The sequence below is a fragment of the Alternaria novae-zelandiae genome (genome assembly GCF_023758075.1).
Source record: "Alternaria novae-zelandiae strain BMP 2774 chromosome Unknown scaffold_1, whole genome shotgun sequence".
NCBI lineage: Eukaryota > Fungi > Ascomycota > Dothideomycetes > Pleosporales > Pleosporaceae > Alternaria > Alternaria novae-zelandiae.
The window spans coordinates 1,426,680-1,447,897 of NW_026056961.1; the positions used below are offsets into that span (position 1 = coordinate 1,426,680).

At 52.9% G+C, this 21,218-nt stretch overlaps 7 protein-coding genes across 7 annotated transcripts; 2 read left to right on the forward strand and 5 right to left on the reverse strand.

Annotated features, from left to right (window-relative positions):
• Nucleotides 1-124: 124 nt before the first annotated feature.
• Nucleotides 125-1,565, reverse strand: J4E88_000444 (uncharacterized protein; the record flags this gene model as incomplete). Its single annotated transcript, XM_049394120.1, has 8 exons — nucleotides 125-252; nucleotides 301-412; nucleotides 466-611; nucleotides 664-849; nucleotides 898-1,116; nucleotides 1,173-1,246; nucleotides 1,295-1,329; nucleotides 1,389-1,565. 8 exons carry the CDS (start codon nucleotides 1,563-1,565, stop codon nucleotides 125-127), a joined length of 1,077 nt encoding a protein of 358 aa, XP_049259949.1.
• A 1,065-nt stretch (nucleotides 1,566-2,630) lies between these two features.
• Nucleotides 2,631-3,118, reverse strand: J4E88_000445 (uncharacterized protein; the record flags this gene model as incomplete). Its single annotated transcript, XM_049394121.1, has 2 exons — nucleotides 2,631-2,948; nucleotides 3,002-3,118. 2 exons carry the CDS (start codon nucleotides 3,116-3,118, stop codon nucleotides 2,631-2,633), a joined length of 435 nt encoding a protein of 144 aa, XP_049259950.1.
• Nucleotides 3,119-3,933: 815 nt separating this feature from the next.
• On the forward strand, nucleotides 3,934-5,500 carry J4E88_000446 (uncharacterized protein; the record flags this gene model as incomplete). The annotated part of the gene is made up of 2 exons (XM_049394122.1): nucleotides 3,934-5,286; nucleotides 5,456-5,500. 2 exons carry the CDS (start codon nucleotides 3,934-3,936, stop codon nucleotides 5,498-5,500), a joined length of 1,398 nt encoding a protein of 465 aa, XP_049259951.1.
• A 3,950-nt stretch (nucleotides 5,501-9,450) lies between these two features.
• On the reverse strand, nucleotides 9,451-12,341 carry J4E88_000447 (uncharacterized protein; the record flags this gene model as incomplete). The annotated part of the gene is made up of 7 exons (XM_049394123.1): nucleotides 9,451-10,159; nucleotides 10,212-11,262; nucleotides 11,315-11,493; nucleotides 11,549-11,713; nucleotides 11,768-12,029; nucleotides 12,091-12,157; nucleotides 12,210-12,341. 7 exons carry the CDS (start codon nucleotides 12,339-12,341, stop codon nucleotides 9,451-9,453), a joined length of 2,565 nt encoding a protein of 854 aa, XP_049259952.1.
• A 781-nt stretch (nucleotides 12,342-13,122) lies between these two features.
• On the reverse strand, nucleotides 13,123-15,153 carry J4E88_000448 (uncharacterized protein; the record flags this gene model as incomplete). The annotated part of the gene is made up of 1 exon (XM_049394124.1): nucleotides 13,123-15,153. The coding sequence occupies one exon, from the start codon at nucleotides 15,151-15,153 to the stop codon at nucleotides 13,123-13,125; it is 2,031 nt and encodes a 676-aa protein (XP_049259953.1).
• A 2,284-nt stretch (nucleotides 15,154-17,437) lies between these two features.
• Nucleotides 17,438-18,820, reverse strand: J4E88_000449 (uncharacterized protein; the record flags this gene model as incomplete). Its single annotated transcript, XM_049394125.1, has 1 exon — nucleotides 17,438-18,820. The coding sequence occupies one exon, from the start codon at nucleotides 18,818-18,820 to the stop codon at nucleotides 17,438-17,440; it is 1,383 nt and encodes a 460-aa protein (XP_049259954.1).
• Nucleotides 18,821-20,557: 1,737 nt separating this feature from the next.
• On the forward strand, nucleotides 20,558-21,197 carry GRX5 (monothiol glutaredoxin grx5; the record flags this gene model as incomplete). The annotated part of the gene is made up of 3 exons (XM_049394126.1): nucleotides 20,558-20,587; nucleotides 20,640-20,913; nucleotides 21,034-21,197. The coding sequence occupies 3 exons, from the start codon at nucleotides 20,558-20,560 to the stop codon at nucleotides 21,195-21,197; spliced, it is 468 nt and encodes a 155-aa protein (XP_049259955.1).
• Nucleotides 21,198-21,218: the final 21 nt, after the last annotated feature.

The window sequence follows — 21,218 nt, forward strand, 5'->3', positions numbered from 1 at the left end:
TCGTAGTGGCATACCCAGATTCAGGATAATCTACATGTCCACTTGCATACAAGCAAAATATGCACCTACTCCATGCACCTATGCAGATACAAGTGAGACTTGAAACATGGAAATGTCGAATTAACTATAGGTCGTTGGCACGAAGCAGCTCCTCGTCGTAAGACATGCCGTTGATGCGCTTCTTGGTGAATTCGAATGCAGTAAAGAAAATGGCGTTGACTATGCAGGAACGAGACATGGAGACACCGAGGCCTTGAATGGGTCAGTAGAAGTCTTGCGACTTTGGGAAGGTATGCTCACCTCGATACATCCGGCGACTAAAGAAATGTATCTTAGGGCGCGTGGCCTTGTCTTTGCCTCCAACGAGGCAATTTCGCTGGTAGATACTCTTTGCCGTGTCGATCGGGAAAATCTGCAATACCCATTAGTACATGATTCAAGACCCCATAGGAAGCGAAAGCTTACGCAGGCCCAGCTAACCAGTCCACACAGTCCACCAGCCACGACTACAGCCAATGGATGTGTAGGTGAAGTACCTCGCGCGTTGGCTAGAACCTGTTTCACACTCTCGTATGTCACAAAGTAAATGCCGGTGCCGATGGAATCTCTTACTGTCTCTTGTCAGCGCTTGCCCTTCTTCCCAACGGTTTGCGGTTAACTCACGTAGATGCAAATGGAAGCCCGAGTACAGTCCTGTCCAACCCCGATGTTTGACCAGATTTTGTGCCGTCTTCCAGGTTCCAAGATTTTGGTAGCTCTTGCGGACCGCTTCGTTCTTGCCGCCGCCATCGTTGCGCTCAGCCATCAATACGGAGATTTGCGCGCTCAACTTCGTCAACTCGAAGGGACCTAACTCAATTAGCTAGCGAAATACAAACGGCAGTAGATTTGTCATACATGCGATTACTGTGATTGCGGCACCCGCATTGACACCTGCCAGCCCGAAGCACGCAATCGTCGAAAACGTAGGCCACGCATCCCGGGTATTAGCGATAACAAGCGGGGAGCTTCCGGTTGTCTGGTAAATCCAATTATCGAGCGCGTATTTGGATCGCTGGTATATGGAGAAGGACACGGTGCGGACGAGGGTTATGCTTGCGAGAGGAGACCAGACACCTATGACGCGTACATTAGCGGGTGTTGGCCATGCAGCTGTGAGCGGTGAGGCATACCACGGTAGAAGCCATGGAAGCCTTCAGTTTTGTAGGTGTGGCGAACGCAGTCGGCGAAGGAGTTGAACTTGTAGCTATGCCATGTTAGCCGCGTTCTACGTGAGTCTGGGGGGCTGGCGTACGCTTGCAGGCGGGTCTTGACCGAGTCGAGAGGATACTGGGAGCTATCAGCACTGGCAAAACTAACAATGTCATGTCCGAGAGAGATGCACGCACAGCAGCAAACGTAGAGAGCAGACTGCTGGAGCTCGCAGCGACCTCGGTGCGGTACTTCTTGGTCCATCGCTTGGCCTGCTCACTGCGCAGGACGGCTCTTGAAACCTCGGTCAGATCTCTGGGTCTATTTGGAATGTCCTGTTGTACATTTGGCCTCCCCTCGTCCTGCTTAGGCATACTGGCTATCGCTAGCTGTGGAAGACGGTGCAGTCTTCCTACGGCAATCGCGATCGGGCCAGCAGCCGGGCAAGCTCCATGAAGACCGCGGCGTCGTCCAGCTGGATGGAGGGAACGTGGGTGCGCGATTGGGGTCGAGTGCGGAGGTTGGTGGTGGAGAGGAAGGTCGGGCGACAATGGCTGGTGTTGGCGAGAGTGTATAGATGCGGAGCGCGGTCATGGAATGGTGGGGTTAACCTCACGCTTTGTGCAGCTCGCATCCCCGAAACAGTCTAACGGCCACGGAAGGATGAAGCCATTGGCCGCAGGCGAACGATCGACGCAACGACCTGCACATGTACCTATCTATAATATCCCTCATCCAGCGCCCGGCAATCGATCCCCAACTTGACACCAGCACATGACTTTGCTGTTGAATCGCGCCTGCCATCACTCAACCAAATCTCGTGGCATGGCACACGTTTGAAAGCTACCACAGCTGAATGCGGGGTTCGCTCCAGGGCTCACATGTGAAGCTTAACACATCCATGTCTACAGCTCTGGCAAATCACAGTTCATCATTACGGCAGCTAGCGTTTTCGAGCGCATGTGTTTCGCTGTGATTATATATACCATGTCATGCTGTGCTACTTCGGCACGTTCAATTGCCAAAGTTAAGCTTTCCCTGCCCGTGATCAAACAGACTGCACATAGGTGAATCAGCTCCGGGTGCGTGTGACAAGACACTACCGGCCGCGGACCGTGTTCGTAGATCGACTTAAGTTCTGCTGTACCCAAGCTTACCTCTCTGCTGGTGTTGGACAATGCTGAACAAACCGGTGAACGCCTTAGCCGCTAAACGTGCTCGCGTGCAGCTTCATTAGCAGCATGGTGCAGTTCTGGCCTCTTCACAGCAACGAACCTGATGATAATGATTCTTCGTTCAACGATCCTTGAGGTTCGTAGACACATAGATTGAGGTGTCAATGTGTCTTTTCATAGTTCTTGTTCTTGGTCATGAAATCAAGGTCTACTGAACGACCCTCGTGCGTTGCTACCATCAGGGCTTTGCCTATTCCTTGGGAATCAGTCCTTCTTTCCCATGATCTTCCTCAATTCAGCGTCGTTATCGGACCTCTCTACTGGCGCCTTCTGGTTCTCCTCGACCTGCTGCTGTTTCTTCTTACGAATGTCTCCCATAAGAGCTTCGCTGAATGTCCCTCTGTCATCGTCCAGCCTGTCCATCTGACCATGCCGCCTCATGCTCTCCTTGTGCCAACTGATTTGCCCACCGTCTGCCTCTCGATGTTTCTTCGCATTGAGCTTCGCCGCGCGTATCGACGTCCGGGCATATACGAAGAGAAGGCCAGCCATGGTAAGGGCCGCTAAGGGTGCCATGACGGTCTGGGACGTGTTAGCCGATGTGGGGATTACAAATCTGGACAGAAGCCTCTTACACGGCCATTGATGATGCCTCCGCCTCGTGAAAGACGCGCTCGCGCATTGGCCGACGTTGGCTTGGAGGTTTCGCTCATGCCATCGGCCGCCTTCGGCATGGAAAGCCTACCACCCATGACGAGGGTAGTTGAGTTAGGTAGAAGTGGGTGTGAAGGCTTTCAGCTAAGAGTGCGACACTCGGCAATGTCGCAAGGTCCGTGGTGGGGATGGTCTGATCTCTTTGGGTAACTGTCGATGCTTCAGGAGTCAGGATTCAGGATCCGAGAAAGTTTGAACCACTCTCATAGGCTGGCATGGTTTCCTGCCAACATCTGTCGAGCTTCAGTTGACTTGACCGACCTGGAGTTGCGTGGAGTCGTGTGTCGCAGGTGGGCTGGCCTGGAAGCGATGATCGAAGTAGCTATTGGAAGCGGTCTAGCGCATGCACCTCCGGGATGTCCGCACGCGTGAGGCCGAGATCGCGTCACCGCCGGCTGCTCCCATAATCGCAAAATCTTAAATCGCAGCATTACCAAGCGACACACATCGGTCGCTGAGATAGCATTGCGTGATAGTTGCAGGCATTGTCTTGTTCGTCCCCGGTCTGGAACTTCTAGCCTGCACAGAAAGCAGCCATACCGCATACCGCATACTGCACCTGCGTGGTTGGATTACTTAAGTCGTCCAATCCAGCCTCTGAATGCAGTAGTAGCTTTGGAATCTAATTATTCTGACGTACTCCATAAGTATCCGCCGCCGGCCGCGCTGCATCTTAATGCAAAGAACAGCTACCTTTAGACTGCGAGCTCTCTCGACGAGTCTCCGTACCATTACCCCTCCATCTACAGGACAAACTTCTCTCCTCCGATCGCACTTCCGCCCTTCACAAACCGCAGTGGCATCCGCACGCTTATCAAACCTCTCGTCTCACTTCTCCACCTCAACCATCGCCATGTCGTCGCAACCCAAGGAGTGTGATTACCTAGTAATCGGAATTGGCAGCGGGGGTATTGCCTCTGGACGACGAGCCGCCAAACACGGCGCAAAAGTCATCGCGATCGAATCTTCACGATACGGAGGTACCTGCGTAAACGTCGGTTGTGTGCCGAAGAAGGTTACCTGGAACGCAGCAGCGATTGCCGAGACCTTCAAGGATGCGCCCGCATACGGTTTCAAGGTTGGCGGGGTACCAGAGTTCGACTGGCCATACTTCAAGAAGAAGCGAGACGACTACGTCAAGCGACTGAACGGCATCTACGAGAACAACCTGAACAAGGACGAGATTGAGCACTTCAGAGGGCGCGCGAAGTTCGTGGCCAAGGACGAAGTCGAGGTTGCGCTTCATGATGGAGGCTCCCAGCGCATCAAGGCGAAGCATATCCTCATCGCGACCGGTGGACGACCGAAGCTACCCGATATCCCTGGCAAGGAACTCTGCATTAGCAGCGACGGCTTCTTCGATCTCGAGAAGCAGCCCAAGAGCATTGCAACGAGTGGCGCTGGATACATCGGTGTCGAGATGACTGGCATGCTTCACGCACTCGGCTCGAAAACACACTTCTTCATCCGCGGCGACAAGCTCCTCCGAACCTTCGACCCCATGATCCAAGATACCGTAACTCAAGAGTACGAGCGTCAGGGCATCAACCTCTACAAGGGTACACAAATTACAAAGGTTGAGGATATTGGCAACGGCATGAAGCGCGTCACCTACCAGAACAACGAGACAAAGAATGAGTCGACCGTTGAAGTTGAAGAAGTCCTCTTCGCAACTGGACGTGACCCCGAAATTGAAGATCTGAAGATCAAGGACTTCGGCATCAAGCTCAACGACAAGAACCACATCGTGACCGACGAGTACCAAAACACCTCTATCCCCAACATCTACGCCATCGGTGACGTATGTGATCGCGGTTTCGAACTCACCCCCGTCGCCATCGCCGCTGGAAGACGCCTCTCCGATCGCCTATTCAACAATCAGCCCAAGGCACACCTCGAATACGAGAACATTCCCTCTGTCGTCTTTGCCCACCCAGAGATCGGCTCTATCGGTCTAACTGAGCCCGAGGCCCGCGAGAAGTACGGCGACAAGATCAAAATCTACAAGACCGAATTCAAGGCCATGTACTTCGCTATGATGGACCCCGATGAGAAGCAGCCCACAGCTTACAAGATCATCTGCGCGGGCGAGAACGAGAAGGTCGTCGGTCTGCATATCTTAGGACAGGGAAGCAGCGAGATCCTGCAAGGGTTCGGTGTGGCGATCAGGATGGGTGCCACGAAGAAGGACTTTGACAACTGTGTGGTAAGTAATCACCCAACCTTCCATTCCCGTTTCGTCGTGCATCCGTGCATGCATAAGCGGCAATGCATCGGCTGTCGACTGCTGCAGCTGCCACGTTTGCGGGGGAAAGGAACGACATTGTGCAATCGGCGTTTGAGAATTTGGATGCTAACATGTGCTTCTCCCGCAGGCTATCCACCCCGTGTCGGCCGAAGAACTCGTCACCATGACTTAGACCGGTTGGCGTCTTGCATAGTCGTCCGACGCATGATACTGTATAGATTAGAGGGGATAGCCTATACTGGCAAAGATCAGAGGAGTCGAAAGAATCATCTAGCTAATTGCACACTCGCACTCATAACGCATTGTCCCCCGAACCTGCTTCGCATGACAAACTTGTATCTCACAACTGTGCCACACCGATGCAGTACAATATGACGAATCAAAAACCACACCCACACCTCCTCGGAGTTCAATACCAAGATGCACCAGACCTTCTGACCCCTCTGACATTAGTCCCTGCAGCCCCAAGACCTTGGAGAGAGCTTGTTCCCCCGCCATCACAGGTCCTACCCGTCATCAACTGCCAAAGGGTCCTATCGTCAAACCGAAACTAATGCACGCGCGATACGCTATACGTGAATCCGGGGTCTTAGCGAGCGACCGTGCAAAAAGGGTCTACTGCACGTCGATGGCACATTGTAGCCGGTGGCTTTTGCAACGGGCAAATTGGCCAAACGCCCGTTGCACGGTGAGCATGCAGGGTGAGTCTTGACTCGAGCAGCTTCTCGTCTCGTGGTGTGTGTGTACAAGGGCGATTGCTACGTGTACAATACATGTGTGCGTGCCTGAGTCTTGCTCGTACGTGAGCAAGGCAAAGAGGGTTGACGTTCGTAGCGTGATTTTACCCGAAGCGTGGCATGGAAAGGGATGATCATAGTCGATCTTCATATCGATTTTGCGACCCTGGTAGGTGGACGATACGCTTCATATTAACGTGTGGTATAGGTCAGGCCATCGCTTTCTAGAGTTGTTCTAGTCAGCGGCGTTCCTGGGTGTCGGGTGCGATATGTGCTTAGACGTACAACTACCACGTACACCTCATCCATCACACCTCAACGTAGCAATGTACAACGACAAGGGTTGTAATGTAATTAATGTGAAGCAGCGACTAGCTAGTTAGGTGAGTAGTTGGCAGACTGAGAGCTTTCATTGCGTGGCTGGCGCTCGTTACAGTCGCTAGCGATTGCAGTTTAGCCCCTGCCCACAGCTGCAACATCGGCGTACCTAATGTACCGCGATAGCACCGAGCTGCCGTAAGCTCTCGCTCAGCCTGTTCTCTGTCACTGCTTCATCAGAAACATGCAGGCCGCTAGAGCAGAGTTCGGCTAAGGCCTTATAGACCTGCTTGATGCTCTCATAGCTTGCAGAGCATGTCTTCTTAACGTTTTACAGACATTTGCACAATCTGTAATAGTAGCGGATTTCTGTACTTTCTGTCAACTAGGTATGTGTAAGCTGAATGACGTACCCATACAAAGCCAAGAAGGGTATTCTCCCTCACTTCAAGATTTTGTATCTAATTAGTCGGTCCTACAAAGTCCGCGAGGTTCCGAGCCAAGTGAGGAAGACGTGACCTATCTATATATCTCAAGCCGTAGTCCATCTAGAAGCACCTCAGTATCCTCACACAATACGTATCAACACAAATCATATCAACAGAATTCGTTTACCTTAACAATACTTCCTAAGATGCAGTTCTTCGGTTTTCTACTTGTATCTGCCATTACGGCTGCAACGGTTAATGCAGGGTGCTGTAATTTCGGAGCGAGTAATGGATGCGCAGATACTCCTAGTCAGGCCAATTGTCAACAGGCCGGCGGGTCGTGGAGGGACTCCGCTTGCACTTCTCAATGCTAAACGTGAGTAGCCCAGCATTTGCTAGGATTCAATATCTAACAGGCTTTATAGGCGACCTTCAAGCAAGCTGAGCAAGTCACCCTGAAGGTGGTTTACAGCATGCCAGTCTCATGTTACGGTCTAAACAGAGGTGGCGCAATCGAAGGGACAACCAGAACCGGGAGCCGATGACTAGATAAGTTCCATCACGCCCAGCATGAACACCAAGGGGGCTTCCTGTTAGATTATATAGTTCCAGTACTCACAATAGAATCTGAAACTCCCAGTAGCCCACCCATTTCATCCTCGCTCAACCTATCTCTATATATCTGTTAGCATTTCAATGTGTAGAAAGTATCTTGTATCGTGTTGTGTATTGAAAGGATCCAACACCGTAGTTCACCAAGTAGCCTACCATGGCCGAGATCCAAACAAGATTCAATTCGGATCCGTATCGGCAGGTGTAAGTAAAAGCCACCTCCCCTAGTTGTTCAGTAGATTGTTGATATCCTTTGGTACAAGGCCTATATATGTCTACTCGAATCAAGGCTCATTTGTTGTCCCACGCGCTCCCAAATGCTTCCGAGTGATACTACTGCCGATACTGATTCCGACTATTCTTGCCTGCGCCGTCCCACCCCTGTTCTCAGGTTGGCGTAAAGGATGTTGCAGCTGTGAGCAGGGGCGAAACTGCAATCGCTAGCGACTGGATCATGCGAGTTTGCCAAATCTCATCACAAGCTCATTTCCCACTTCATTTGCCGCTCAGCCCTGGCAGCCCTGCATTGACAGCAAAGGACCAACGGGTCCTCCCCGCCTTCGCTTGGAGCTTTTCGCGGGGTGGCTTCCTAACCATCATCTAGCATGCTGTCCGAATCTTCACCGTGCATTACCACCGGCACCATCGGACCCACATTTGCAACCTATCGCAACTAAGCTACTAGCTAGCCAGCACACCTTTTACACACGAAATGACTTGTGACAGGAAATGAGCTTTGCTGACGTTCCAACAATATCATCATTCTCGTTCGTTAATGGACCCTGCAGTAGATGCCGCAATGCTGTAAAGCGGAGAATCTCGGTTCCACCACTTAGAGTTTTGCCAGCAACCTGGTTCCTAGCAGCTGTCTCCTGTGGCGCGAACGCCTTTCCGCTCATGTGAGTGGCAGTTTGCGCCTTCCAGAACGTGGTTCGGCGGTGACGACGATTCATCGCACCTAAACGTTAATTTTTGTCGGTAGGCACATTAGGCACCGGAAGCGCGTTCTCCGCGTTAACGTCACGAAGGATTCGATGCTCCCCGGATTCGCACTCTACAAGCGCACACACTTTTGCAAGCCACGGTGTGGAGACATTTGCTATGCTGTAGTGCGGCGGAGAGGAGGGCCAAAACGGCTATGACCTGCATAGCACAGACACCTCGTGCCTGCGTCGAGCGTCCAGAATCATGCTACGGACTCACCGCTCCGTGTCAATCAGTGTTCTAGACAGTTAGAAAGGAGGTGGTGTGTTTTGATCTGATGCTATTCATGACCATCTCACCCAAGCAAGGCAGGTCCCTGGAGTACGAGTGTTTGGAGATCCCCCATGACAGCGCCGAACCCCGGGTTACTCGTATGCGAGATACACCGCTAATGCGCATCGAACCGGGGTATGCTTAGCGTCAACGCGAACACCAAGCCGTCACCCTGCACGTTGACTCGATATGGCCTGCTTCCGCACTCTAGCGGCTGAGCTGCCGATAAAGGCACCGAGGCCGCTCTCCGTCATGACACACAGCACTCAATACGGGCCTCCACTTCGACGCCGACACTAGGGTTCTGGTGTGGGCGTCTAAGGAAACCAACGGTACCTTGTCCGCAAGGTGGTGGAACTCGTTTGACGATTGTCTGGCCCATGTGGAGCTGACGGCACTTACTGTTATCGATTGCTCTTCTGAGAGCACCTGGTCAATTGTTATTGATGATATTATACATTTTTACATATGGCGGCCGTGACATTCGTTTTCCGTAGATCCTAGGCTGTGAAGCTAGCCTTCCTGTATTCCGACTCCTTCTGTTTTGCGCCGCGCTGGTTTTGGTTGCAAGACCCCGGACCGGACCAAGCCGGTCGATGATGAGCCGTAAATGATAGCTCTCGAAACTACTACAAAATGTACTGTGAAATGAAGACACAACCAAATTTAAACCCTTGTGATGATCGTGGCACGGTCGTTCCGCGGTTCCGCTGTGATATTGCGGGAGTTCATACTTCGCCGCCTTGATTTCGGCGCAAGCGGCAGTAAGCTCAGGTGCTCTGTCCGCTCAAGAAAAAGTCCAGCTCGCTTGGACCGCCCCTGCTGACTTCGTTCTCGGCAAGTTGTTCCAGCAAGCTGAGGAAAGGGTCCTTGCTGTCAGGGTCTGTGTGCACCGATGTGCCCGATGTGCTCCCTGCGCCGGGGGTCGGGTGCTGCTCGTACGGCGTCGGCATGCTCAGCATAGGGTCGAAATGAATTGCATGGTTGTTATCCTGGTTTTGGTGGAGGTTCGCTGCACGCGACACCGGTGATGGCGCCAGACTCGCAAACTGCGGCAATGGAGAAAACGAGAAGTTCGGCGAGAATGGAAGAGCAAGTCCGCCACCATTAGCATTCGGTGGATTCAGGGAGTTATTTGGCAATGGTGGGGTGTAAGGTCGTACACCGGAGTCATTAGGATGTGATCTAGAGTCTCCCGGGCTTGGGTTTGAGTTTGACTCCGAGGTACCGGCATCAGACGGTCGGTGAGTATGTACGGTAGGAGGATGAGTGGCTGATGTGGGTGTTGGGGGGATAGCTTGTGGTTGGGCTTGGGGTTTTGAGGATGAAGTCGTGGCTCTCCTTCTCTTGTTCGGGTGTGCGTTGGAGTATTGTGGTTGTTGTGAGGGTGCGGAATGCTTTTGGTAGCCCTGAGCGTTCCCAATGACGCCGCTGGTCATGTACATGTTGTTCCGTTGTTCGATATTAAAGGTGGCAAGGCTATTAGAATTATTAGCATTCTGAGCATGTAGGGAAGGGCCTGGCTCTCTACCCTTCTTGAATGGATTCGACCGCAATGTCCATAAACGTAATGTGCGCTCCGTCAAAGACCTGGCCCGGATATCTGTCGAAGAAATCCTCAAGTTGGAAGACCGGCGCATAGCGCATGGGATTGCTCGCCAACGACTGGACTAGCTCTGTGTGACATCCGTAAATGGTTTGCAGAGTGTCGCGCTGGTGCTGGGCCCCAGCCCAAACAAAGCGAAGCTCGGATAGCTGCTGCATTTCTCGAGACAGAAACTCTGCACTGACAGAGAACACCTCTCCTTCTCTTCCAGGGTAATGTGCTCCATGTACATGAATGGTGCCAGCCGTGCATATACAATAGCCGACAAAAGCTGGCCAATCTATGATGGAAGAGGCCCTTCCTATCTCGGCGAGTTCGGCAATTGCGTTGGCGTGGAGGAAGCATAAGTTGGTCGCTTCTATTTGCCAGGGTTGGTGCTGCGAGGTCCCGGACAGCTCAGCCAGGTCCACAGGGAGGAAAGGCCGGTAGATGAGGCAATGTATGAGATGGTAGATCAACTTGCTGAGAACAAGTATGGTGCTGTCGGGTTGGCCAAAGAGAGCCTCGATAGAGGTGAACGTGTCCTGCGTTTCCGATGCCCATATGTCGAGCTCTTGGCGAATTTTGGATAGGTTGGATAATGAGTGCCAAGGGAAATGTGAATCGCCTTTAACACCACCCGCTGCAAGGTAGCGGTTTGTTATACCCAGGATGCGAGCTATGCCAATGAGCATACCCATGCTTCCTTGTCCACCTTTTCCAGTGCCGCCCATGAACTGCAAATTGCATCCGTTTGGAAAGTAGTCTCCGTCTATTAGCATTGCGCCAGAGTGCAGCTGCCAGCTCGGTAATCGTAGCACAATCGATTCATCCGCAATTAACGAGGGTCGCTTAGAGCCGGTTGCAGCGAAGCGGTCCATGAGGTAACATGACCAGAAGAGCCGGCGTCGTCCTTCGCGTTCGGCGGGTGTGACCTTGATGCCGGTCGGTAGTTCGCGATGCAGATCGAGCGCAAAGGCCATGCTGATGGCAGAATCTTGAGAGCGGAGTCAGTCTAGCGCAATGTGTAGACAATAGTGACTTCGTACTTAGCAGCATGAAGGTCTTCTTTCCCTTGCCCAGCTGGAAGCTTGCTTGCGAGAGGAGCATGAGCGTCTGCAAGGTTTCGATAGAGGGCTCATCTATCTCGAGTTCCAGCCGAGCGCGACGGGCATACTCTTGCCCGATGCGCACTGCAGAGCTGTATCCTCCGAAGTGGGGTGCATATCTGGGGTACATATATTAATTGTGATCAAGAATACTCAGGGATGGACGAATCGTACCTGGCACTCACGGCGTAAATAGCATAGGCTAAGTGACCGGGAAGCTGATTGGCCTGCAGTCGCTGTCTCGTGGTCGACTCGTCCAGGATGTAGTAGGGCTTTCCATGGATTCTGGCGAAATAGGTGTCTAGAAGTAGGTCGGGAGCCAGGGTCGGGGACTGTATACTAGATGCTGTTAGCAATGTGCAGGGGCGAGAATGGCAGGCAGCTAGTAGGTACCTTGGCTCGATGGGCGACATCAACTGGTTTGCATGGTTGGTGCCACTCGCGCGACGGGGCGTGGACGCGTGCGGCGATTGTGAGGATGCGAGATCTTTTCGTTTGACGTCGGCTGAGGTGGTGCTGTCCTGGGAGGTGGGGTCGGTCTCGGTTGGGTCATCGCTCTTGCCTTCGGAAACCAAGCGCTTTTCCAGACCGTCGACACGTTTCAAGAGGGCCTCGAGAACGTCGGTCTTGGGGCCTCTCTTCTTGGGAACAGCGTCTGGACGTAGCTGTCAGTCCATGTTTGGATGCACTCGCGTAGTGTTGCGGGTGGAGCATACCGTATATACACGGGCAGTTGAACACTTGACAGGCTTCACAGGTCGGCCGTGTGCGATTGCACTTGATCTTGATTTTCGGTTAGCACGTGGACACGACGAAAAAAGCAGACAGGCACTACCTTTCGCTTTCGACAGCTTTTGCAGTTCATGGCCTCGCGGGGCTCGTTGGAGACGCGGCGGGCGGGTAGTCGGTCGATGCCAATCTGCGGCCTTGCCATTGCGGCCAGTGACTGGGAAACTTCGGTGGACATGGCGACGCTACAGGGCGGTGGACCAGAAGCATTCTCTGGCTGCAAGTGATCTTGATGATGGCGAACTGGACGGTAGGAAGAAGAAAGCACGCCCCAGCACGGCGTGAGATGTAGGTTCAAATTAAGGCCTATGGCAGTGGAGACAGGCAGGGGGTGCGCGGACGGCGAGGCTTGCTCTGGCGGGAGTGCGCGCCCACTCGGATGCGACTCAGCGTGTGCAGTGACTAGGAAGAGGTAGTGATGGAACCGCTGGGGAGCTTTGGACGCGTGACGACGATCTCGGGGTATCTAGCCAGGCGCGGTAGAGCAGCCCATGCAGACGAGCGAGGCTTGGAACCGTTGGGCCGAGTCGAGTAGCAAAAACACGGCCATCATGAGGCCACTGGGGTAAGAGGCTAGCCGCACGTCAGGAAATCGCCCATCGCATGCCGTCCCAGACGGCGCACCGTGCCTCGGTTCTCAGCCATGCAGCTACTGGCAATTTGGCACGTAGATTGCGCCCGTCGCACGCACCCATCTCGTCTCGGCGTAGCTGCAGCCTGTAGCGCCGGACTGCACCAATGTGTTCTAGAAAATCTGGGGTATCGCCCGCTGTCCAATCACGTGCCCCGCCCTAGTGCTAGCTGCTGCCCCGTCCCCGGTTACAGCTTCCACGAGGGCCCCGTCCCCGTCATCAAGAGCCACCCGCCATCCCTGGTGCCACGGCTGCCTCGCTCCTGTCACGCCGCATGTGAAGACGTATCAATCATCAAATGTACATTGCTCATAGCTAATTGCTGATTTAAAAATGCCCCCTTCCGGACGCCAGACGCACAAAGTCATAACACACGTTCTGCCCCACGAGCTTCCGGATCGTTTCAACCGTCGTCCACGCTGAGACGTCCGCAATGCCATACGCTGTCCATCCCGCCGACGTCGCGATTGCCAACGGGTCGGCCTTTCGGGGTCCACTGGCCAAGTCAACGAACACCTTGCCTGCAGCCTTCGTTCCTGTGCACCCATGTCCGTTGGGGCTTCCATTCCTTCCGCCAACCCTGTAGTGCTTCAGCAGGGGCACCACCAGTAGCGACTTCTCAGCAGGCAGAGCCGAGATGATAACGAATGGCTGCTGCAGGCGCTTCACATCCTCTACCGATCGTACCGGTGACACGTCAGTAGATAAGGGCCCGTGGGACTTGAACCCTATGGTATATATAGGCCCGATCCCTAGATTTTTCAGTGCGAATATCGACGCCGACGCATCAGCCTCGTTACTGGCGAGCAGCAATGCTGCCTGTCCACTGTATGCCGACGGGACAAAATCGCGAGTCAGTGTCGCACGTATACCCTTCCACCGCGTGTTGTCTCCTATGAAGGAGGCGTTGCCTGTCCCGGGAGGCACTAACACTGTATCAACTTGTCCGATGGCCCGAGCAGCATTCGAAAGGGAAGGCAGGTACGGCGCCGAGGCTGCCAACGGCGGGTTGATGTAGGCACCGCCAAAGTTGTTGCGTCGGAGGATGTGCTCGATCGAAGCCTTCGGGGCTCTTTCTGCAAAACCGAATGAATGTGGCAAACTAAGCTCGTTGAAACACTTCTCAAAGAACATGGCTTGCGACGTTGATCGAAAACTGCCGATGCCGTAGATGTCCTGCTTAGGCATCTGGCCCATTGTGTGGAGCGCTGCGTTAATTTCGGCTGCGCTTAGTTGGCCAGGCGCCGCAATCATGGGTAACAGTGGATGAGTAATCGGAGTGAATATTTTGTTCAGCGTCCTTGATAGCTGGCCCATGGGGCCCATATTGAGGCCAGAGAAGGGAGGATGAGGATACTTGGCTTGAATAGTCGACCGGAAATATTCCAGCTCGTAGTTCTCCTGCATCGAATTGACCAGTGCGTACATCTTGACAATGTCGCCATACACCGCTCCCATCTCGAACAGGCGCTGTGTTTCAGGCGAGGTCCACTTGAAGCTGCCCGAAAAGTCGTGGAACGCCGAGATGATCTTGGTGCACGCCTTGTTCTCGGCCAGCTTCCTCCTAATCTCCTCTGGCAGCCACAATTCCACATCAATGTATTCGCAACCCCATTGTATCGCGCGCGCAAGGTATCGGTAGAACAGGGAGGGGTCGTCCATGGGGAACCGGCCATTTTCTTTGGTGCACCTCGTAGTGAAGATGATTGGCAGCTCCGTGCGTTGACGCAGCACCATGACTTGCTCGCCGACATACTTCAAGCTGGGTATCTTGCTGACCGTTCCATCTGGTAGAGGCTCCTCCAGCAGGTCGACTCGGATCTCGATGGCATCCGCGCCGACCGACAGGATGTCAAGATTGGGAAGTGCAGCGTGCACATCGGGGAACGTCGTCGATATCAGCGTCGTGCGCGCCTTCTTGGTGAGGTCGCGGTGGGGCCCAATCTGGCCCAGGACAAAAGAGAGGTATCGCGACACGTCGCGACGGAAAAAGGGCGCGCGCGTGTAGAGGTATTCGTAGTCGCATCGGTCGGTGATGCTCTCGTCCAGTTCATGACCGCCGTCCACTCGATGTGTGTTGATCAACAACCTAGAGCGGTCCCAAGCGTCCAGTTGCGTTTTGGCCAGCCCGCTGCTTAGCCCGTAAACCGTCTCCCGTGGTCCTGCCAGCGCTTCGTCCATGGATGTCGCCGACTCCCATTTCTGGCCCAGGACATCCGCAAAGATGCCTACAATGTCCTCCTCGCCTTCATTATGCAGGATCAGCAGCGCCGGCCGGGCGCCGTTCGGGATCTCCTGCACGTCTATGACCGCGCCTTCCTTGAGACGGGAGGTGGTCACGCTCCCGGTCTGCACCATGGTGGCCATGGGTGAGTAGAGTTGTGCGCTGTTCTGCTTAGTAGTGTTAACCGTACGTGTTGAAGCCGTTGATGCGATGCTGGATCTCGGCGAGAATGCGACGGGCGGTATACAACTGGCGGACTCCGGCAACCGTCGCTACCATTTCCGAAACGTCGAAAAGTATGAGGCGGTGGTGGGGGCTGTGTCTGGAGAAATACAGACGTCTCAGACTGAGCGCTGTAGATTCATCCGTGGGGTGGTGGGATGCAGGACCAGGTCTGGATTTAATCGCGATGTGTGTGAGGTTTGAAGATAGTGAGATAGTACCATGTCAAGAGCAGGTGGAAGCACCAAGCTTCCGTAAAACCCGCGCGTCTGTTGGCTCTAAAGCCGTCCTATGGCTGGACGGTGAATATGCCGTTAGGAAGGCCACTAGGCGTTGCTTGCTCGGGGCAGTAGGATAGTGAACGGACCAGCGCGGGCACCGTGGTGCGCTCGCCGATAGCTGGAGCTCGAATTTATCCGTAGACTCGCCATACCGTCGCAAAAGCCGCCAATTTCGCACCAATCACTTGATTTGCCATCAGTCAAGGTATTCGTGCGCCAAGTATATCACCTCCATCGCCTTCGTCTATTGCTGACGCGAATCTGTGGGGATTGGTGGAGAATGGGGGGTAGCGTCTGTCGTAGTGACATCCAAGGCCTGAGGCGACAACCAAATACCATATCTACGCCTCGAGGCTTGAAATGCCCAGCAACAACACCACAGATACGAGCTTGGTACTCGGATAGGCGTATATCGGTACTCCCTATAGGCGCACCGCTTGTGCGAGGCTGGCTCTGGAACTGCACGAGGCTGCACCCGCAATACAGTGGAGGCGTCGCATCGCAAACTTCAGCCCTACCGGCTTTACCATGAGCGGCATCCCGCGCTCGAGAGTAGTGGAGTAATGGGCCACCGGCGTATCTCGTGTAGAGACCTGTGCCCGCAATCTCTCGGAAAGAGCTGGAAATTTGCACAAGTGGTGTTATTACTCAGGCATCGACCAGAAAACTGTGCATCCACTACAGCTATCGACAACCTCCGTGGACAGCATCGGCATCATGTTCCCTACACGCAGCTCAACATGTCATCAAAGGGCAGTACCGTAATATACCAACATTAGGCTCGGCACCAGTTGAGGCTCCGTTTCATCACTAGACTTTAGCCGGCAACCTGGAGGAGGCGTAGGTGCAGACGGTCTAACGAGACCTCGATCGCCTCGTCAACGTCGGGTTTGGATTTTCCGACACCAAAATGCAGTGCAACCTAGGTCCACCCCACCTGCTGGAGCATTACATCGTCGATATCTGATGACTAGCTCATCATGACACTGGTTTCTCGCGATCGGGACGTCACGAAGGCCGGGAAGACGTTCAGGCCAGTATGGAGGCAGCGAGAGGGGTCGCTGCTCTTCGGGTCTTCGCGCAGTTTCGGCGAGATACCTATCAACCGCTGCTGCGAGGTGAAGCAGATTGATTGATTCACTTCGTTATTCTTCAGCCGTCCGGTCTCGTCCAGGTATCAGAACGGATAAATACAACGAAGTTCAAACATGAACGGGACGCCTTAGAACATCAGCCGTACTGCAATTTTCCGGTCAAAGGAATATATCTATTCGTGGCCACCAAGTAGGCTACCTTCCAGCGTATCTCATGAACGACGCAGCTTTTAAGGGTTTCAGCAACCACCGGCAATCGGTCATCCACGTGGTACAATCTCTGAATGCGCTGTTTTTCGTACTCTGAGCATGATGCGAATCGAGCATCCTTCTACGTGCGGCTCTCACCAGTACGCACGCTTGCGCCATACGAACAGTTACCGCTGCCACGAGCCGTACCGAATTAGCCCAGGGTATCTCATCTCTGTGGAATAGAATTGAGTAGGCTCGATGACACGTAGTTCGTCGGAAGGTTTGTTGTGCGGTCTCAAAAAGGATGGCCATTTCTTGTGTACGGGTGTACATACGCCACATTGTTGGTTGCTGTCGGAATTAGCTCGGTCGATAAATCGAGCATTAGACTAGCACCTCGGGCATGCCCAGGTGGAGTGTGGTGATTCTCAGACGCATCACAGCATACGGCCAGTCTACTCGTATCTTAGGGTTGAGCGCCTTCGACAAGCGATAACGTGGAATCTGCCTCTCCGAGATGCTTTTCCTCTGGAATATTTCAAATAAATCAAAACACGGAACGGTAACGGGTGTATATGTCAAGGATTCGAAAACTCCATCTCCGCTTGGTATCCGAGTCCATGTAACTGCTAATCTATTGCACTCAGTCTCTCTAACACACTGGCTGCGTTCGGTCGACAACCTGGGTCGATCTCCAGCATGTCTTGTATGACATAAACAAGTTCCGCTTCAGTTGGCCCAAGCTCATCTAGAGCAGCCGAAACTGCCTCAGTTCTCGTCATATTCCCATCCTCTACAGTGTAATAGCACCAAGCTACGCTCTCTTCCTCCACCTCGGAACGAAACTCCTTCAGATATTCCCAGCCTTTCCAATACCACACCAAAATGTCGAGGAAGACACATCCTAGCGACCAAATATCATGTGGGCGAGAGCTTGGCCCGTTCTTGTACGTCTCCGGTGGTAACGTTGGTGTGTTGCCTTTGATCTTCGACTTTGCACTACGTTCGAACGCGCTGAGATCCCCGCCATAGCCTGCGGAGCCGAAGTCCGTGAACTTCAATCTGTGTTTCACGTCAGCGGCAGCGTCGTTGAATGCTAGGATGTTGGTAGGCTTGATATCGTGATGATGGTATGTCATATGACCGTGAATAACGTCTAGAGCACTCGCAAGGCCCCGGAGCTGTGCCAAAAGCCACTCACGATCCAGATCGTCGACAGCCCGGCGTTCAGGGTACTTCGCCATGAACTCGTCCAAATTGCCATCCGCTAGCTCCGCGATGAGGTATATCTTCTTCTCGAATAGGAAGCCAGTGTGAAACGTAGTGATGTGCTCGTGGGAGCCTGGAGAACGAGCCAAACTCTCGAGGAAATCGCATTCCCGCTCAGCATCTTCCCGAAATTTGCTGACTTTGAGTGCAAGATATTTAGACCAGTTGTCGGGGCCCGGGGCCTCCCGTAATAAGGGAGCACAGCTGTTGTGGATTCTGGCTTTGTAGACTTTCCCTCCGGAACCTTCGCCAATGTCGGGTTTGACACCTTTGTTGAATTCGATCGGAATGGCATAACCCGTGAGATTGGTCCTGTATTGAGACTCGTGAAGTTCAGGGACAGTAAAGAGATGTTGCGCGTCGCAAATGGTACTGTAGACCGAGTCTGATTGTTCTTCGGTCACCCCAAGCCAGTCGGCTGGCGAGAAAGGAAGGGCATCATCATTGTAGTTTGTCAAGACGAAAACTATGTCAGGTGGCGAGAGACCGCAGTAGATAGCGAGAGCAAACAAACGCTCACCACCTGGCCGGATCCTATTCTTCAGTCCGTATACCGTGTCGGTGTCAAGCCCGGAGAAGTGGAAAATACCACTTACGCTGCTTGCAGAAGCAACTTCCCGAATGGTTGTCAACGGAAAGAATTTGAATGTCTTGTCGCCGAATTTTGCGGTGGTAGTGTTGGTGACCAGCCGGGTCCTACACGCTGCCGTTATATCATTGTAGTCCTTTAGAGGCTTTCCCATGATGAAACAGGAGTGGTGCGATAGAACAAGGAATGAGGTATTGGAGAGGATATGCGTAGCATTCAGTGGGCTTCTTTATGACCTCTGTTGTTCAACAATCACCAAACACGAAGTCTGCACTCATGGTGAGCTCACATGGATCTGAAGTGATTGTTGTTTGTGGGTGAATGAGAGTCTGATTATGCAAGTGGAGGTGGTATTTCATTTCAGTATTGTTTATGTGACCTGCGGGAGGCTCATGATCATAGAGCACAATATCCACATGACAGGAAAGAAGTTGACGGGCGTATTAATCACAAAAGTTAAGATCATATGGAGGGTATAGTATTGAAATTGAGAAATTATGAACCAGCCATTCCCGTAAACCAGAGCTGCACGAACAAAAGAAACATCGCAGAATGAACGGGATGAGACTCACCGCAAGAGTGCCTGATCTTTGAGCGATCTTCAAAAACGCATTTCCACAAGTTCTAGACCTACTAAGTGTCTAAGAGGCTGCCCAGAGCAGTGACTACATCACTTGCTCTGCTAGTATTCACCACGTCCACCTGTAGCATTTGGCTGATGTTATCGACCAGAGTCTTCCACTCAGCACCTCTGTCGGCAATCTCTTTCATCTTCTGCTGGACAGTACGTGCAATCCCTCCTGGAGGAGTATCAATCCAACGGTATCGGTGCTGCTTCACAAAGTCACTCATCTTAACCTCACCCTCGTGGAACCATACGAGTACTTCGAGAAGGGCCAGCCCTAGGCACCCGATCACTTGATTGATGGTATGCTGAGGAATGTATGCGAGCTCTGCTCCGCCAAAGTTATATTGTATGATGTTTCCACTGTCGTGGAGCCAACGGGAAGACCACCATGTTGCAGAGGAGTCCTGCCGGGGATAAAGACGCATGGGATAAAAGACCATGTGAGGATGAGGGTGGTAGAGGCCTACGTATCAGGTTCGGGTGAGCTTGGCAGTAATCGTATCGAACGCTGGGAGGCCGCACTCACTGTTGGTATCCTTGGACAAGTTTATCAAGTGACCGTATTACTCAAATGTTCATAGCAGTTGACAATCGCAGGTCAGTAAAAGACGTGATCTGCCGGTCACACGCTGCTAACACCCACGGGCGTTATGACATTAGCAAACTGAGTATTGAACAAGTAGATCAAATTCGATGCTAGCAACCTCGATTGCCAATATTTGCCATGGGAATGAGGTTTCTCAATGACAGCTCGTAGCTTGCATACCGTTTCGCACATGCGCACAAAGGAAGGTCGGATATTGTCTTTCTAGATGTGAGACGCATCACGAGGTCTTGTAGCCTGTCGAAGGCATGCCCTCCTTTGGAACGAACAGTGTGATACAAACCACCTAATGGAAGTTGAAGCGACGGTCTTCATTGTGGCGATAGCAGTGTCTACGTTCGCTGAGGTCTAAAAGCGTTAGTCAACATGCACCCTGAGTCTAGCCTTAGGCTTATTGGCCATCGCGAAGCCCCAGTGTGTAGATAGTCGTTAGTGAGCCGACATTTCGTCAATAGTACCTGGCGTTGATTATGCTCTGCATGTTCACATCCAGGCTACTATTCGGTTGATACATGGAGGAGCCAAAGTGAAAAAGGACGAATGGGAGGTTGGTGATTCAGCGGCCTTGGCGTTGTGACCTCATCCAAAACTTCGGGTGCGGCGAACAGCGGAGGTGATCGCATCACCCGAACTTCTTCCCTACACCATTCCAACCACCCATGATGTTTGCAAGACGCGCAATTCCCTCGGTAAGCTCCTGAAACGTACGTCTAATTATCAATTCAATCTGACAGTCACCAGGCCTTCCGAGCCGCCACCCGCGCCAGCGCAGCTCGACCCATCCCCTCGGCACGATTCCTCACACCGTTCCAAGCACGATTACTCTCCGATGAAGTCCGGTCTGCCATCGACAAGGCTGTCGCATCATCGCCTGTTGTTCTGTTCATGAAGGGTACACCAGAGACACCACAATGCGGGTTCTCGAGAGCCAGCATACAGATTTTGGGCATGCAAGGTGTAGATCCGGAGAAGTTTACAGCCTTCAACGTGCTGGAAGACCAGGATCTGAGGCAAGGTACGATTTCACGGTTCCCACGCCCGTTTGACAACTAGGTTGTAGGACTCGAGCCTGCGGCACATTTTGGATGGCTGCAGGCCGAGTGACGGGACATTACATGCTGACAAATTCGAAAAGGTATCAAAGAATACTCCGAGTGGCCAACCATACCGCAACTATACGTCGACAAGGAGTTTGTCGGTGGCTGTGACATCCTGATGTCGATGCATCAAGATGGATCGCTTGCAAAGATGTTGGAAGAGAAGGGTGTAGTTGTGCCAGCCGAGGGACAGGCACCGTAAGAGGTAGATAATACAACGGCG